Source organism: Staurois parvus, unplaced genomic scaffold, assembly GCF_062004578.1.
Source record: "Staurois parvus isolate SC_StPar_1 unplaced genomic scaffold, SC_StPar_1.0 ptg000086l, whole genome shotgun sequence".
Classification (NCBI taxonomy): Eukaryota; Metazoa; Chordata; class Amphibia; order Anura; family Ranidae; genus Staurois; species Staurois parvus.
Window position 1 is genome coordinate 11,138,269 of NW_028317882.1, and position 15,692 is coordinate 11,153,960.

Consider the following 15,692-nt stretch of genomic DNA (forward strand, 5'->3'; position numbering starts at 1 on the left):
CTCAGATGCCAGCAAGGTGGAGGTGAGGTACTGATATGGGCTGGTATTATTAGAGATGAACTAGTATGACCTTTTCGGGTTGAAGATGGACTCAAAATCAACTCCCAAACCTACTACCAGTTTTTTAGAAGACACTTTCTTCAAGCAGTGGTACAGGAAAAAGTCTGCATCTTTCAAGACGACCAAGATATTTATGCTCCATCGCATGCATCAAAGTACTCCACTGCATGGCTAGCCAGTAAAGATCTTAAAGATGAAAGGATAATGACATGGCCCCCATCCTCACCTGACTTAACCCTATAAAGAACTTGTGGGCCCTTCTTAAATGGGAGATTTAAGATGAAGGAAAACAGTACACCTCTCTGAACAGTGTCTGGGAGGTTGTGGTTGCTGCTGCACAAAAAGTAGATCATCAACAGATCAAGAAACTGACAGACTCCATGAATGGAAGGCTTATGACTGTTGATGAAAAGAAGGGTGGCTATATTGGTCACTGATTTGTTTTGAAATGTCAGAAATGTTTATTTGTAAAATTTGAGTTGTTTGTTTATTATTCTCACTTTAACAGATGAAAATAAACAAGTGAGATGGGAAAATTTTCATTTTTCATTTAGTTGCATAATAATTCTGCACTCTGCATTCTAGTTAACCAGTAATTGTGCACACATACATATTCTCCTAAGAAAGCCAAAACCTCACTTTTCTTAATTATTCTGATTTGAGGTTTATTAAGATTTTGGACTGAACGTGAGCACTGTAGTTGTTCAATAATGAAATGAATCCTCAAAAATAAAACTTGCCTAATAATTGTGCACACAGTGTATATTAAAGCATTTCTGCTATTTAATGTTTAGTACTTCTCTGTTTTATGCAATGTCTCATGCCTCTTAGCATCATGTACTATTTTTATTGTCTCTACTACACTCCAAGCCTCACACCTCGCTGTTACAAGGTGTGCTTTAAACTTTATGTATATAGATATGAGAAATAAGCACACCAAACAGAAAAATATACATTGTACTGCAGCAGATTATATTTTAAAAGTAAATAGGTATCATTGGCCACACATCGAATACTTTACAATTTGGACACTGGTGGACATCTTTGTCTATTTTTGTGTATAAAGCAAATTGTTGCAATTTCGGGGGTCAAGTAGACCAAGAAAGATTGCAGCCACAGCTGCTAGAAGAATTGTTCAGGATACAAAGAAAAACCCACAGGTAACCTTGGGAGAAATACAGGCCGCTCTGAAAAAAGACAGCGTGGTTGTTTCAAGGAGCCCAATACGACCATACTTGAACAAAAATAAGCTGCTTGGTTGAGTTGCCAGAAACCAGCCTTTTCTGTGCCAATGCCACAAAAAAACGTGGGTACAATATGCCCAACAACACCTTGATACACCACACAGCTTCTAACACAATGTAATCTGGAGTGACAAGACCAAAATAGAGTTATGTTTGGAGAGGGGTCAACAAGGCCTATAGCGACAAGAATACCATCCTGACTGATGTTTTGGTGGTGTGTGAGCTCTAAAGGCAAGGGGTATCTTGTGAAAATTGATGGCAAGGTGAATGCAGCATGTTATGAGAAAATTCTGGCATACAATTTGCATTCTTCTGCTCGAAAGCTGCTCATGGGACGCTCTTGGACGTTCTAGCATGACAATGACCCTAAGCACAAGGACAAGTTGACCCTCCAGTAGTTACATCAGAAACAGGTGATGGTTCTGGAGTGACCATCACATTCTCCTGACATTAATATCATTTAGCCTCTCTGGGGAGATTTCAAACATATGGTTCATGCAAGATGACCAAACACTTTGCATGACCTGGAGGCATTTTGCAAAGATGAATGGGCAGCTATACAACCTACAAGAACTCGACAACTATTACAAAAGACTGCATGCTGTCATTGGTGCTAAAGTGGGCAATACACAGGGTATGCAGATTTTTGAACAGGGCTTGTTTCATTTGTTTACTTGTTGCCATGTTTTGTTTCATGATTGTGCCATTCTGTTATGACCTATAGTTAAATATGTATCCCTTAAGAAATAAAAGAAATGATTTTGCCTGCTCACTCCTGTTTTCTTTAAAAATGGTACATACAGTATGTGACAGAACCAACTGGGACAGGGGCTTTTGGAGTGGAGTGCAGGCTAGCCTCTTGCCTGCTGACCATGGCCCTGGTATCTCAGGGGGCTCTATTCGTGTGTGTGTCGAGGGGGACCTTTGGGGTAGTTTACTTCAGATTCAAGTCCATGTGACCCCGAAACACACAGACTCTGAGAACAGGAGGACCAGGATACAGATTTGGGGTCTCTGTGTCCAAACCAACATTTACTGCTTCAACCTCCCCTTCCTAGACTCAGAGACTCTAAGCAGATGTTGATATAATCAGCTCAAGACAAACCTGATGCTGAGGACTCTTGCTCTAATCTGTTTATTAAGGTGTTATGTGTTTATTGTCTTTCTACCATTGTGTGCCTCCTAGGTGTGCATTCCTATTGTTTATTGAGTATATTGAGTCACCTATTGTTTCTGTCTGTCTGCTAGTCCTCCTGGAGATCTGATTATTATTATGTCCACTTTACCTTGTTACCAAACCATTGTGGGATGTTTATGTGTTTAGGTTTATTTTAATGTGTAATATTTGTTTTATTGTGTAAGTGTATAAAAATCTGTATTTCTGTTCAATAAACAGTTCCAGTTTGCAGTGAAGCTAGTGTCGCCTAGTCTTGGGTGCAATGCCCAGCTATAATACCTTGGTCCTCTGTCCCAGCAGCGAGGAAGCAGTTCACAGTTGACAGGCATTCTGTCACACAGTATATTGGCATTTCCCCAAGGGTATGCAAACTTTTGAGCACAACTATATATTTTTGTGCTTGTGGTACCTAGTTCTTCGGTTGCACACTCTGCTTTTGAGGTCTAAGAGTTAGCACATTTTCTGGTCTGTAAAATAAATATTATTATTATTATTATACAGGATTTATATAGCGCCAACAGTTTGCTCAGCGCTTTACAATATAACGGGAGACAATACAGCAACAATACAGTTCAATACAAGAGGGATAGGAGGGCCCTGATCCTGGGAGCTTACAATCTAGGAGATATTAACAATTGTCTTTCCAGTGCATAGGGAGGGCAGCAGCGAACTCAATCCACTGATAAGTAACATGATGATGGTTATATATTCTAGATCCACTTCCTGTGTACATTCATCTCTTTTGCCCTGCTTACATCACCATGTATTCAGATTTGTTAGCTTTGCTACCATCTTTTCTATTTATGTTGCCATGGTAGCATAGTCATATTTGGAATAATTATATAATGCCTGGCTCTTTAAATTCCTGGAAAACCCAATGATGCTAGGCTAGCAGTCCTGCCCAGGAACTATATATATGCGGGTAGAAGCAGTGAGAAATCCTCATTCTGGATTCTTAATAAAGCCAAGAATAAAGTGAGCAGTACACACGAAACATAAAGAATCTGCATTTTTACTTAGCAGATGTTAGCTAGCCTGCTTTTTTTCATCTTCAATAAAGTACATTTGCTCTATTTAACCCCTTTCCCTTTAGAGGATTTACCCCCCTTCCTGACCAGGCAATTTTTTTGTGATACAGCGCTGTGTTATTTTTTAACTGACAATTGCGTGGTCATGCAACGCTGTACATAAATTAAATTTATGTCAATTTGTTCTCCACAAATAGAGCTTTGTTTTAGTGGTATTTGATCACCTCTGCGTTTTTTATTCTTTCCGCTAGAAACAAAAAAATACCGACAATTTTGAAAAAACATTTTTTGACTGTTTGCTATAAAACATATCCAACAAAAAATTTTAAAAAAATCACATTTCTTCATAAATTTAGGCCAAAATGTATTCTGCTACATGTCTTTGCTAGAAAAAAAACCACAATAAGTGTACATTAATTGGTTTATGTGAAAGTTATAGAGTCCACAAATGGCGGTATACATAGTAGAATGTTTGTTTTAATTTTTTTATACTAGTAATGGAGGCGATCAGCGACTTATAGCATTCTGACACTGGGTGGGAACTGACTAACTGGCACTGACATCCCCAGTGGCAGTAATACAGTGATCAGTGCTAATAAAAAGCACCGACACTGTACTAGTGACACTGGGCAGGAAGGGTCTAACATCTGGGGCAATCAAAAGGTTAACTGTGTGCTGTGTGTGTTTTACCTTGTGTGCTGTTTTACATGAGAGACATGCTGCTTTGTATCTCTCTGCTGTGACAGCAGAGTGACCTGTGTTGTCTACACACAAGTCTCTCCCCTGTCAGCTTTGCCAACGATCACCGAGTGTCCCAATAACGGCGCGGGTAGTGCGTCACACATGCCCCTACCTGGAAATGCAAATCTCTAGTTCTCAGAGTAACACAGATTGTGGAAAGCCCAAGCTGCTCAGAATGATCTATTCCTGTTGCTGATTGATGAGAGAGCTCTGTCACTGTATACTACTGGTTATTGTTTCCTCAAAACTTGTGCTGTGGCTGAAGAGTGTGTTTTAGTTCCAAATCCCTACAGAAACTTGCTGCTCTAAACCTACTGAGCAAGTGTCAATATATCAGGATTCACCTGTATGGTAAAGACTTTGTTGGAGTGTTGTTCTCTATCTTTTCTATTTTAATGTTCACTGGGAGGTTCTGCTTAAACGAGACTGTGCTATCCTGCTACCCCTGGATTACAAATATTCTCCCATTCAGAGAGTGAGCGCTCTTTCATTAATTAAAGGGCCCACCGTTGAGAGACTTTAAGTTTCATCCCACTGACCAGTGGTTAGGTAGGACATTTCTGCTTTAGATAGCACCACTACAGCCAATGTCAATCATCTGATATACCTCATTAGCAGTTATTGTTATTTCATGTGTCAGTGTCACCCTCATATACCATCCTAGTATGTGTGGTACCAGTCATTTCTTGGAGGCTTTGGCGAGTGAATAGTGACTTCTTACTAACTGTGTTATGCAAAGTGGTATCTGTGACATTACCTTTGTTAAATCAGCTAGTTCTTTTTCAGGGCTTGTCTTTTTCAATAAAGCCCATAAAACATATTCTCAGAGTGTTGAAGTGTTCTAGGTATAATCGGAGGTGTCACCAGATTCAGGTGGGAGCTGAACCTATATATCTAGCCAAGTAATACCCAAGGGTGTGCTACATATATATACGTGCTTTTGAGCAGCCGTGCCACCCTGTAGCAGTACTTCTGCTGTAGGGTGGATGGTAAGTGGTTAAAAGGCACATTCACTGGACATGCGCCAAGTAAAATATATATTCAATGACATTTAATGACATCTGTTCTTTAATGGGAAAAGGAGGTTACTGTTTAAAAAGGATGAATGTTATGTTCCCAATCAATTGCACACTCAACTGACATTCCCGCTCAACTGCACAGTCAAGATTCACTAACATGTCATTGCATTTTATTGTGCTTTTAACATGGGTACAGTATTTAGGGTAATTTTTTAACCTGCATGCATGGAGAACTGGTTAAGGGTTAAAAGCAGAACCAAGTAGGCAGGTAGGTGGCTGCTCAATAAAAAATCTCCCACCCCTCAACCAAGCAAAGGTGCAAGTGGATTTTCTCTTTTATTTTTATATGGTGCCATGCATCTTTAATAATGAGAAAAGCAACTTTTGCTGCACTACTCTCCTTATCCTCAGCGCTATTCCCCACAGACTAACCGCTCTGGTGTCCAGGGTGTCCAGTGCACTTCAACTTCAAGGCTGAATGATGCCCAGGTTCATCCAACTAACTTCCTGTAAGCTCAGGTTGTCAATCACCAGCCCCATGGGGGTGCATTTTCATGCAGCCTGGGCTCAAGGTACTCTTGGCCTGAGTGGCACCCACCCATCAGTACGCACGTGCCATGCAGTCTATGTAGAAGGACTGCCCACTGCTACTGTCGAGACAGGAAAGAACCTGCTTGACCACTAGACCAAAGCAGCCTAAAGGATGAGAAGCACATGTGTATATATAGGACTTAAAAAATTTAGGGTCTGTGATGGTTGGGAGCTATATATTAACTGTCATATTCTCTTCTCTTTTTTATGCACTAATATAAAGTACCATATGCACATACCGTATGCTGTATACAAAGTACCATACATAAATCTATTGATTTAAATATAGTAGATGCTAGAATACTAAACTGTACAGAAATAGTAATTAGCACCTATTAAGTATACAGAGATACATGCTCTGCCAATTATATGCTAGAGCCAATTTTAATTTTTAATTTTAGTTTTGAATGGAGTAGGAAATGATAAAACCACTGCATTTATTTGTCTGTTTCCCATTGGAGGGATTATCCTTCACTTCCTATCTTGTGACACAATAGGAATCGAGAAAATCTTTCTAGAAGGGAAATTCTCTTGGACATTTGCCGCTAGTCCCCATTGGAAGATTTCCCTTCTATTACTGTTCTGGTAACAACTCAAAATGTTAGATTTTCCTCCCTTTCAGCTCTGGTGATCATGATCACAGGGACAAATAGAGAAGGTAAATATGCCCAACAGGGATACAGACGACTATATAAACCTATACAATAGGCTGAAAGAAGAGAAATTTAAACAGTGTGATCAATCACAATAATAAAATCTATTTGTCACCCCAAAAGGGAGGAGAGAGAGATCAAAAACAAATATAATCACAAAATACATTTAATCAAGCTTGGCAAAGGCTTTTTGTTTTCATTTGGAGTAAGGGATGGTTTTAACCTCTGTCAGTGCTTTTTTGGATCCAATTGGGGAGATTTCCCTTCAGTTCCTGTCCCTTAACCAAAACAAGAAATTAAAGGAAATCCTGACAAAGTGAGGGAATGCTTATCATCAGGGTATCCAGAACTAGTGTCCCTATTGAAAGATTACTGTTCTGGGGACTGCATAAAATATGGGATTTTCTCTCACTTTGACTCTGGATGTAGTGATAATCAGGACTAATAGAGAGGGTAAATCTTTCTATGGGGACAGAAACAGCCATAAAAACCTGACAGATGTGCTACATCCTCTCCACTATACACAAAACTTAAAAAAAAAAGTTTTTCCTTTAGTTACACTTTAAGAAACATGTGGACAATCTTATCAAATATGAAAATAATGAATATAGAACATTGTTTGGTAAAAAAAAACCCACTTGTAGACACTTCCCAGCTGTATTGCTGTTCAAAAGTATTCCAAAGAACTTTGAAAAGGTAAGTAATATCTTCAGAAATACAGCCACAAACCCATGCAACATGTGGGCAAATTGGAAGGTATGGTAAAGTCCTTTGTGTCTGGAAGTAAATAAATGATCATGGACATCGTCAATTAGACACAACAGGTGAAGTACTGTGCATGGTTTTCCATAGCTTGTTTGCAGAGTAAATTCACTAAGAAAGATTAACTCTGTCCTAAGGAAAGGTATCAAGTGTATAGGACACCAGGCACAGGTCCTGGCTGGCAGGTATATTTCACCACTATTGGGTTGTGGTCCCTTTGAGGGGAAAATTTGAATGCATTGTTAGTACTCACCCATGCAGGGTGAGAGGTTCCAGAGCAGTCTGACTGGAGAGGAGAGGACTGATTTTCCGTACTGTCTGGATTTGATAACTCCTCATTAGGCACTTGGAATTTGGAGGTTCGGAGAGATGTTCCAGTAGGAAAGAACCTCCAAACTCTGACTACAGGAACTTTCATACTGAAGAGATTAACCCATCCCTGAGGGTAGGTCCAGAAAAGGAACAGGTGTGAGTCCAGAAAAGGAAGGTTAAGCTGCTGGTGATCTAGCCTTTGGGACCCCTGGAGCAGTTGAGGTCTTTAACCTTGCATGAGACACAGTTTTTTTGGCTGGCTGGCCATATCTTTATGTTTCAACCACTTGTGTTTGGTCTATTTGTTTATGCTGAAGAAAACAATTTTTTGTGTTACCTGTTTGGAAAGAATAAAGACTAACTGCTTTTACCAACATGCTTGGCTAATGATTTCAGGCTCTAATATCACACAAGCTAAGATATAATCACACATCAAATATAGTAAGATTGCAATGATTTTTGTAGCTCCAATAAATAATAATAAACTTCCAGTAAGTTGTATAATATTATTAATCCATACAACCCGTGTTGTATGCACACTAGCTTAAAGCCAATATCCAACAAATACATAATGCAAGTAGGGGCATTGATAGTGCTAATAGGATCACTTCAAGAAGTGAACTGTCTCACACAAGTGAATGGCACTTCTTTGTATAAATGGCACATAGTCTAGACAGTACACATCTTTCAATGAACACCAAAATGGCGTCATGCCACAATTTTGGTGGATTACCAGAAGATTAGCCAACAGCTGGATCAAGGCTGATGCTGTGCCAGTCAAATGTTTTGCTCTTACCGTAGTTAAGCAGAATAAGTCAGTAGCAAGATATTGTCAATTTGCTCCCAATCAGGGGCGGACTGACCATTTGGAAACTCGGGCACTGCCCGAGGGCCCGGGGTCAGGAGGGGGCCCCATGAGATTCCCCTGGTACCTTTTTCATAGGCTTTTTTGAGTTTGGGCAAGGACACAAGGGCCCCATGATCCCCTATTGCCCGGGGGCCCCATGAGTTGTCAGTCCGCCCCTGCTCCCAACACAAAGCAAGGAAATGCTCCTCTACAACCCCTGCATGCCTTCTTAAACAAAACAAAACACAACAACTTTCAAGATTGAAAAATGGCTGTACGTGACTTGGTAGAGGAAGCTCAATTTAGCTATGTTCTGGAAAGTTTATCGATAAGCAACTCCTATCCTCGTATTGATTAAGAGTTCCAAATTAATAATAACTACTGCAACAGGAAACAAAAAGATACAAAAAGATACACAGCATCTTTCCAAATAATGGTTTTGTTTATTCAGAGCATTTTAAGTTGCTTATACACATGATTACTTAGCTATCATATTAATATTACAATTGAACTTTTATGATAACAAGGGGCGTTACGTAGGCAGGCTAATTTCTAATCAGGACTTGAAGGAATGCAAACGTAATCAAAACATTATTAGTGCAGTTTGCACAATAAGTGCAGTGTACAATACATAGTTAAATCATACAAAATAGAATACAATTTTATACAGAATTTACAAATTTCCTGTGCAGCTAAAATGGGCATACTCCTTAAAATCTTAGCAAGGCTTACTTATATTTCAATCAAAATTATTACATGTTTTTATTAAAAGAAACTTTAAAAAATGTGTTTGGAATGATAAAACAAGCAACAATTTTTGTTAGGAACATGACACTAAACAAGGAATGGAAGCTGGGGTCTCCATGACCTACAGATATATTATATGGCTTTCCACATAATCAAAATAATTGAATACTCAAATTTCTGTACCACCCTATCATTAAAACAATAATTTTGCAAGACCTTAACAAGGCATATATAACTACTGTCCTTGAATTATAAATATAGCAACTACATATTTAAAAATCAAATGTTTTGTGAGACATTTTGTCCCACTATAAAAACTATCTCAAATTATAGTTTTTTCATATCTAATCACAACCATGCTTTACAATGCGTTTTAATACCACTGTCTGATATACAATATTATATATATTATTCAAATGCGAAACGGAAAATGAACTTTTACAGTAGTAGAAAAACATGAAGCGCGCTTCAGACGATCCTAGCTACACTGGATATCGATACAGAACTAACAGCTCAAATCAAATGTAAACACTAGCTATTTAAAATGTAATCTCTGTAAACTCCTATAGACATTTTGGGTTTTACGCTCTCAAATTATATCATATTGGCAAGATACATTAGATATTATCACAAAAATACTAAACCAAATTTTCTCTAAAGGAAACTTTTGTTTTGCACTCTAAAAGACCTGTTCCTAATCCACTTTACTTTATTAACTAGACATCCTAATGATAAATTCAATATTGATAATGGCTAAATCTTTAATCAACACATTCTGTAAAATACTTACAGTATATCCCCTACACATAAAAATAGTCAAACAATTATTCAATTAATAATACTTGAGTATGTTTTTACCATTGTACTGAATCTTGGACCTCTGCTTTATGGTGTTCCCCACTCTTTTGCTAGTGGTGTTTTACTCTAATGCTGGAATGTTTGTTTATTGTGCATTCACATCTGCTTTAATCATTTACAACTTTATTTTCTTTAACCACTTGCCTGCTGGGCCAATTTGACACTTCTCTCCTACATGTAAAAATCAGCATTTTTTGCTAAAAAATTACCTAGAAACCCCAAACATGATATATTTCATAATATTATTATTATTTAATAAGCAGAGGCCCTAGAGCACAGGTGTCAAACTGCAGCTCTCCAGCTGTTGAGAAACTACAAGTCCCATCATGCCTCTGCCTTTGGGAGTCATGCTTTTAACTGTTAGCACTGCATTGCCTCATGGTTGTAGTTTGGCAACAGCGGGAGGGCTGCAGTTTGACACCCCTGCCCTAGAGAATATGGTGGGTGCTGCAATTTTTTATGTTAAACGGTGTTTGCGCAGCATTTTTTCAAATGCAATTTTTTGGGAAAAATACACGTTAATGAATTTTAATGCACAAAGACACAATATAATACCCAACTGCTTGGTAAAATATAGAAGATGATGTTATGCAGAGTAAACAGATACCTAACATATCACCCTTTAAAATTATAATGGTGACAAACTACAGTACCTTAGGCGATGCTTTAAAAGCCTTTACTGGTTGCCAGTTTAAAGTTACACAGGAGGTCTGGTGCTAGAATTATTGCTCCCTCTATACCATTCAAGGTGATACCTTACATGTGTGGCATGAATACTGTTTACATATGAGTGGGCGACCTATGTATACGTTCACCTTTACACATGAGCACAGAGGGAAGGGAGCACTTAAAATGTTTGTTAATTTTATTATTTATTTATTTTTTTTAATACACTTTACACTCTCTTTACATTTTTTTTTATCAACGTTTTTGCTATCACAAGGCATGAACAACATCCCATGATTACATGGGCTGCGACAAGTCCTCTTTGTTGAGAGATGTGGACTCTATCTCTCCTCTGGCCTCCAAAGTAGCTGATCAGACACAGATCAGTCTGATCTGCTGCTTCCCTGGCCAGTAACCAGCCAGTAAACACCAAGCCGTAATCGTTTGCCAGGGTGAATGATATTCAACATATGGAACACCTGACTGCTGCCCTCAAGGACAAACTGAAAGAACATAATGCATGCTGGATTTATTGGCATATGTTCCACTTCTAAGACAAGTATTTGTTCCTTATTCCTGAACTGAGGTTGTTCCTTAACTGCCTCCCGCCCACCATATAAGGAAATGACGGGCGCAAGACGGTTCTCTCGTTCTGGGAGTACGTCATATGACGTCCTCCCACTCAAACCGCACTTGCGTGCCCCTGGGGGCACGCAGCATGGCAATCAGTAGTGCGCTGTGTCCCTGGGACACAGCCAATCAACGGAAAGAGCCAAAGACATCAGCTCTGTCATGTGATCAGCTGTGTCCAATCACAGCTGATCGCATGTAAATATGGAAATGTCGGTTATCCGCATTTCTCTCCTCACGAGCTGTCACGCTGACAGCTTGTGAGGAGAAGAGAGCCAGTAATCCGCATTCCTCAGAGGAGACATGTACACTGATCATCAGTATAGCCCCATCACTGCCACCTGTCAGTGTCCATCAATGCCACCTGTCAGTGCTCATCAATGCCACATCAATGCTACATATCAGTGCCTACCAGTGCACATCAATGCCACATATCAGTGCCCATCTGAGCTGCCTGGGGCACTATTCCTACCCCCTAATATCATTGATAGGGCATTGTTTACTCCCACTGACACAGGGCATTTTCTTCTCCCACTAGTCACAGTCCGGCCCCCTGAAGTTTCAATGACAGTAAACTGGCCCTTTGTTTAGAAAGTTTGGAGACCCCTGCCCTAGATTATTGAAAAAATGCCACCTGGTATGCAGTGACTGCAGGATGTAACTCCTAGGAGACCTTGGGACAAGGTCCCCTAATAGTTATAACAACTGATTGCCCCCATCCCTCTTATAGTCATGTGCCTGCAGGCTGATTAACCTAACTGGCATGTACATGATCCCCATGCTCTCCTCCATGTCATCAATTATATCATTGCTTGCTCCAACAGCGGTATTTTGGCTCATGGCTTCAGTTTTTTTTTATTGATGATGTACACTTTTGGACATTATCTTGTACTTTTACTACATTCATTACTTGTATATCTAATGCAAATTGACATTGATGTAATTGACAGTTAAAAATTATTCAATAAACAGAAAGTTAAAAAATATATATAAGAATAGAAGGCAATATTTTTTTTTTACAATAAAAATATTTTAAAACGTTTATTCATCTTTGGAGAATTGCTATAGATTACATACAGTGCATTCACAAACAGTGAAAAACATCTTAGCAACGATCAAGAGCACCTGAACTAAATTTCAAGTGTTGTTGCAAAGGGTCTGAATACGTATGCCAATCAGATATTTCAGTTTTTCCTTTTTCAATTATTTGCAAACATTTCTTCAATTCTGTTTTCACTTTGTCATTATGGGGTACTGAGTGCATATCAATGAGATATAAACAAATTTAATTTAAACAACTGTAGTATCATGCTGCAGCATAACAAAATTAAAAAAAGTGAAGAGGGTCACCTGTTAAGTGATAAATAGTATATGTTATTATTATTGGACTAATAATTTATGTTTATGGTGTACTAGTAATTTTATTAGTCTTGGTATTCCAATATGGTTTTATTTTAAACTTTAAATTGCTTCCTCGAGAAGTTTCCCCTTCCCCTGTCCTTTCTTATTACTATTTTGTTGTATTCTTTTTTCCATTTGTGATGTGTTATTTATAATATAATTTGTATTTATAGCTTTTTTTGATTTTTCTAACAGAAGAATAAAAATAAAAAACCCATAAAAAGCACACATAAATATAAGTTAGAAGACTAAAATAATATATATATATATATATATATATATATATATACACACACACACACACACACACACACACACACTATATATACTATTAACCACAATTTAAAAACAAAGGAAGTACATAGGTAAAAGGAAAGTTATAGTGTGTTTTTTACTTTTGCAGCCAAGATGTCATAACAATACTTAAATATGTGTTACATGTTCCTATTCACATAGCATGACTTCAAAAAAATATTTAAATAAAATTAAAAATGTAAATTAATCGCCTGTAGTGTGCCAGCAGATCTCATTATAAGTTATAAACTAGATGTAAACACTGTATATCTTAACAACTGGTTAAATATTTAGAAAGTAGGCTTCTTGCATTTTCTGTTAATGAGAGCATACTTTCACTCTTAAAGCCAGCCATACATGGCTTGAACCTACTGAACTGGCTGAATTTAGAACCATGTATGGGCAGGGTGGCTGTACAGAAGTCGATATACCGATCAACTTCTGCACAACTGCCCTATCAGATTTTTGTAGCTTAATCAGCACTGATTAATGTATTATGATGGTGGGAAAGTCCCCCCCACTGTCAGAATACAAAAAGGCACAGTAGGGAGGATTCCCCCATCCACCACGAATGTGTGCATGGGCTGCTTAAGGCTTTCTATTGGGACATGCAGGCTCTGACATTGTTTAGAAATGTCTGCAGTCAACTATGTGGCCTTCTCCTGAAAAACATCTAATCGGCACGAAAGATAAAAAAAAAAAATGTCATGTGCTGTCTGAATGTTACGACATAACAAACATATAATGGGATTTTATCATATTTGACTGCAAAAGTGGAAATATACTGTAAAGTGGAACGTTATTCACAATTTGATTGAGATGTCTAAAAAAGAAATAAAATTAATTTATCTGTTAAGTATTATTTCTGCTTGCATAATTCATGACATAAGATAGTATGGTTCCCTTTTGCTGGACCTCTAGCAATCTTGCTGGATACTCATGAATTGCAGATTACATACTCTGGCCTTTGGCAATTGGAAAAGTGGTATTTCTACTTACATACACCCTTGACGTGGCAAACTCAGTTCTTTCTGTAGAGAAAAACAGGGACATTTATGAATACCACAGACTGTGAAACCACTATAAAATATAATTGATACAGTATCTGTAATTCCAGAAAAAGTTTGCAAAGCTTATGGTTTCATCTGTTATATTTCAGTCGTTCTTTTCTTAAAAGAGAAGTGTTTTTTTTTTGTTTCTTTTAATTATACTTACCTAGTGGGATGCAGCATCGATCTGATGCTGCATCTGTCCCCATCCGGCTCTGAGGGTGTCTGATTGCTCAGTAATCCCTGCAGCCCTGAGCAGAGAGTGGGGACTGTCAGTCACCGCTGTCTGCTCTGCCCTACCCAGCGCTCCCTGGAGCACTGGACTGTGGAAGGGGCAAGAGCAGCTGGCTCAGGCTCTCGGCGGCTTGATGAGAGGCTGAGCCAGGTGCCAGTCCAGACATCTGGGTGGATCCCAACTTTTAAGTTGGGATCTTTTCCCAGCCTGTACTGGCTGAGTGACATCAGCCAACAATGAACTTTAGCCTGCTATTGGCTGAAAACGAGTCACAGGAGTGCAGATCGAACCACACTCCTGTGATCCAAAGAGAAGTTACAGCCAATCGAGCTTTGGCTGTACTTCTCCTTTAAGTTGTTACAAAAAAAACACATCTGTGGAGAAAAACTAGAAAATGTACTCATATCACTCCAGGCTTCTACACTAGAGAGAGTAAAATCATGATTCATCCAGGGAAATTCCAAGAATGCATAGTATACCAAGGTTAGGGGGAACTAGAGTTCTAATTATCAGTTAGAAGGGCTGAGTAGCAGCCCAGGTGTAATAGTCAGGGGTTCAAATTTCGGTTAGGGCTGAGAGGCTCTGCAGACCAGCTTTCTGAGATTTCCTCCTGCTCTAGAATTTTAGAGAAAGTTCCAAAAGCAGTGGGCAGAGCTAAGGAGTGGCTGGTCTGCACTCTCAAGGGGACCTGGCCAATGCCCAACAGGAGGTTTGGCAGGGGGCCAGGACAACCCTTAAGAGTGGGAGAGCCTGCTCAGTAACAGGAGATGGAGAATTTGGGTGGAAGATGGAAGGAAGTGAGAGGCTGGAGAGCAGGAGCCTGGGAGGGAGCCTCGATGGGAAGGGGCTCACCTACAAGCATGGAAGGAGGAAAGCTCAGGACTTCACTGGCCCCCAGAGAGAGGACCACCTATGCAGCAGGGAAGGAGCAGCCCAGCAGAAGGCCTGAGAGTAGCCATTAACCCAACAGCTCATAGGAGAAGGACTGAGTGAGTAGACTTACACCCCCTGGCTATTAAGGAGAAGAAGCACTCTGGTGGGATACTGGATTAGCTACTACCTAGGACTGTCTTCTCTTAAAGTGACAGATATTGGATCCCCTACCCAGAGATTCACCCAGAACAGCTGGATCAGAAGTATCTAGGGTCTTTGGTGGTACTACAGGAGATGCTGGCTAGCTCTCAAAGCAGAAGAATTTGTTCTTTTGCTGCCAAAAGAGACTTAGTTCAGAAAGTACATAGTTCATAAAGAATGTTCTCTGTTGCCATACCTGCGGGCATTCCATACACACCTACCCTATCCAAGTTCTAATTCTGCAATAAAATCCAAAAAACAAGTTCAAGGATTGGTTATTGTCTTCTGGATGCAAGTCTGAATG

The 15,692-nt window shown here is 39.2% G+C and overlaps 1 protein-coding gene across 4 annotated transcripts in view; it reads right to left on the reverse strand.

Moving 5' to 3' along the window:
* Nucleotides 1-15,692, reverse strand: part of MAST3 (microtubule associated serine/threonine kinase 3) — a 282,906-nt gene that overhangs the window by 242,360 nt on the left and 24,854 nt on the right. For all 4 annotated transcript variants that reach the window (XM_089670052.1, XM_089670050.1, XM_089670047.1 and 1 more), the window contains exon 2: nucleotides 14,030-14,061. In XM_089670052.1, the coding sequence (XP_089526178.1) occupies nucleotides 14,030-14,061 (32 nt within the window). The remainder of the gene's footprint in view (nucleotides 1-14,029; nucleotides 14,062-15,692) is intronic.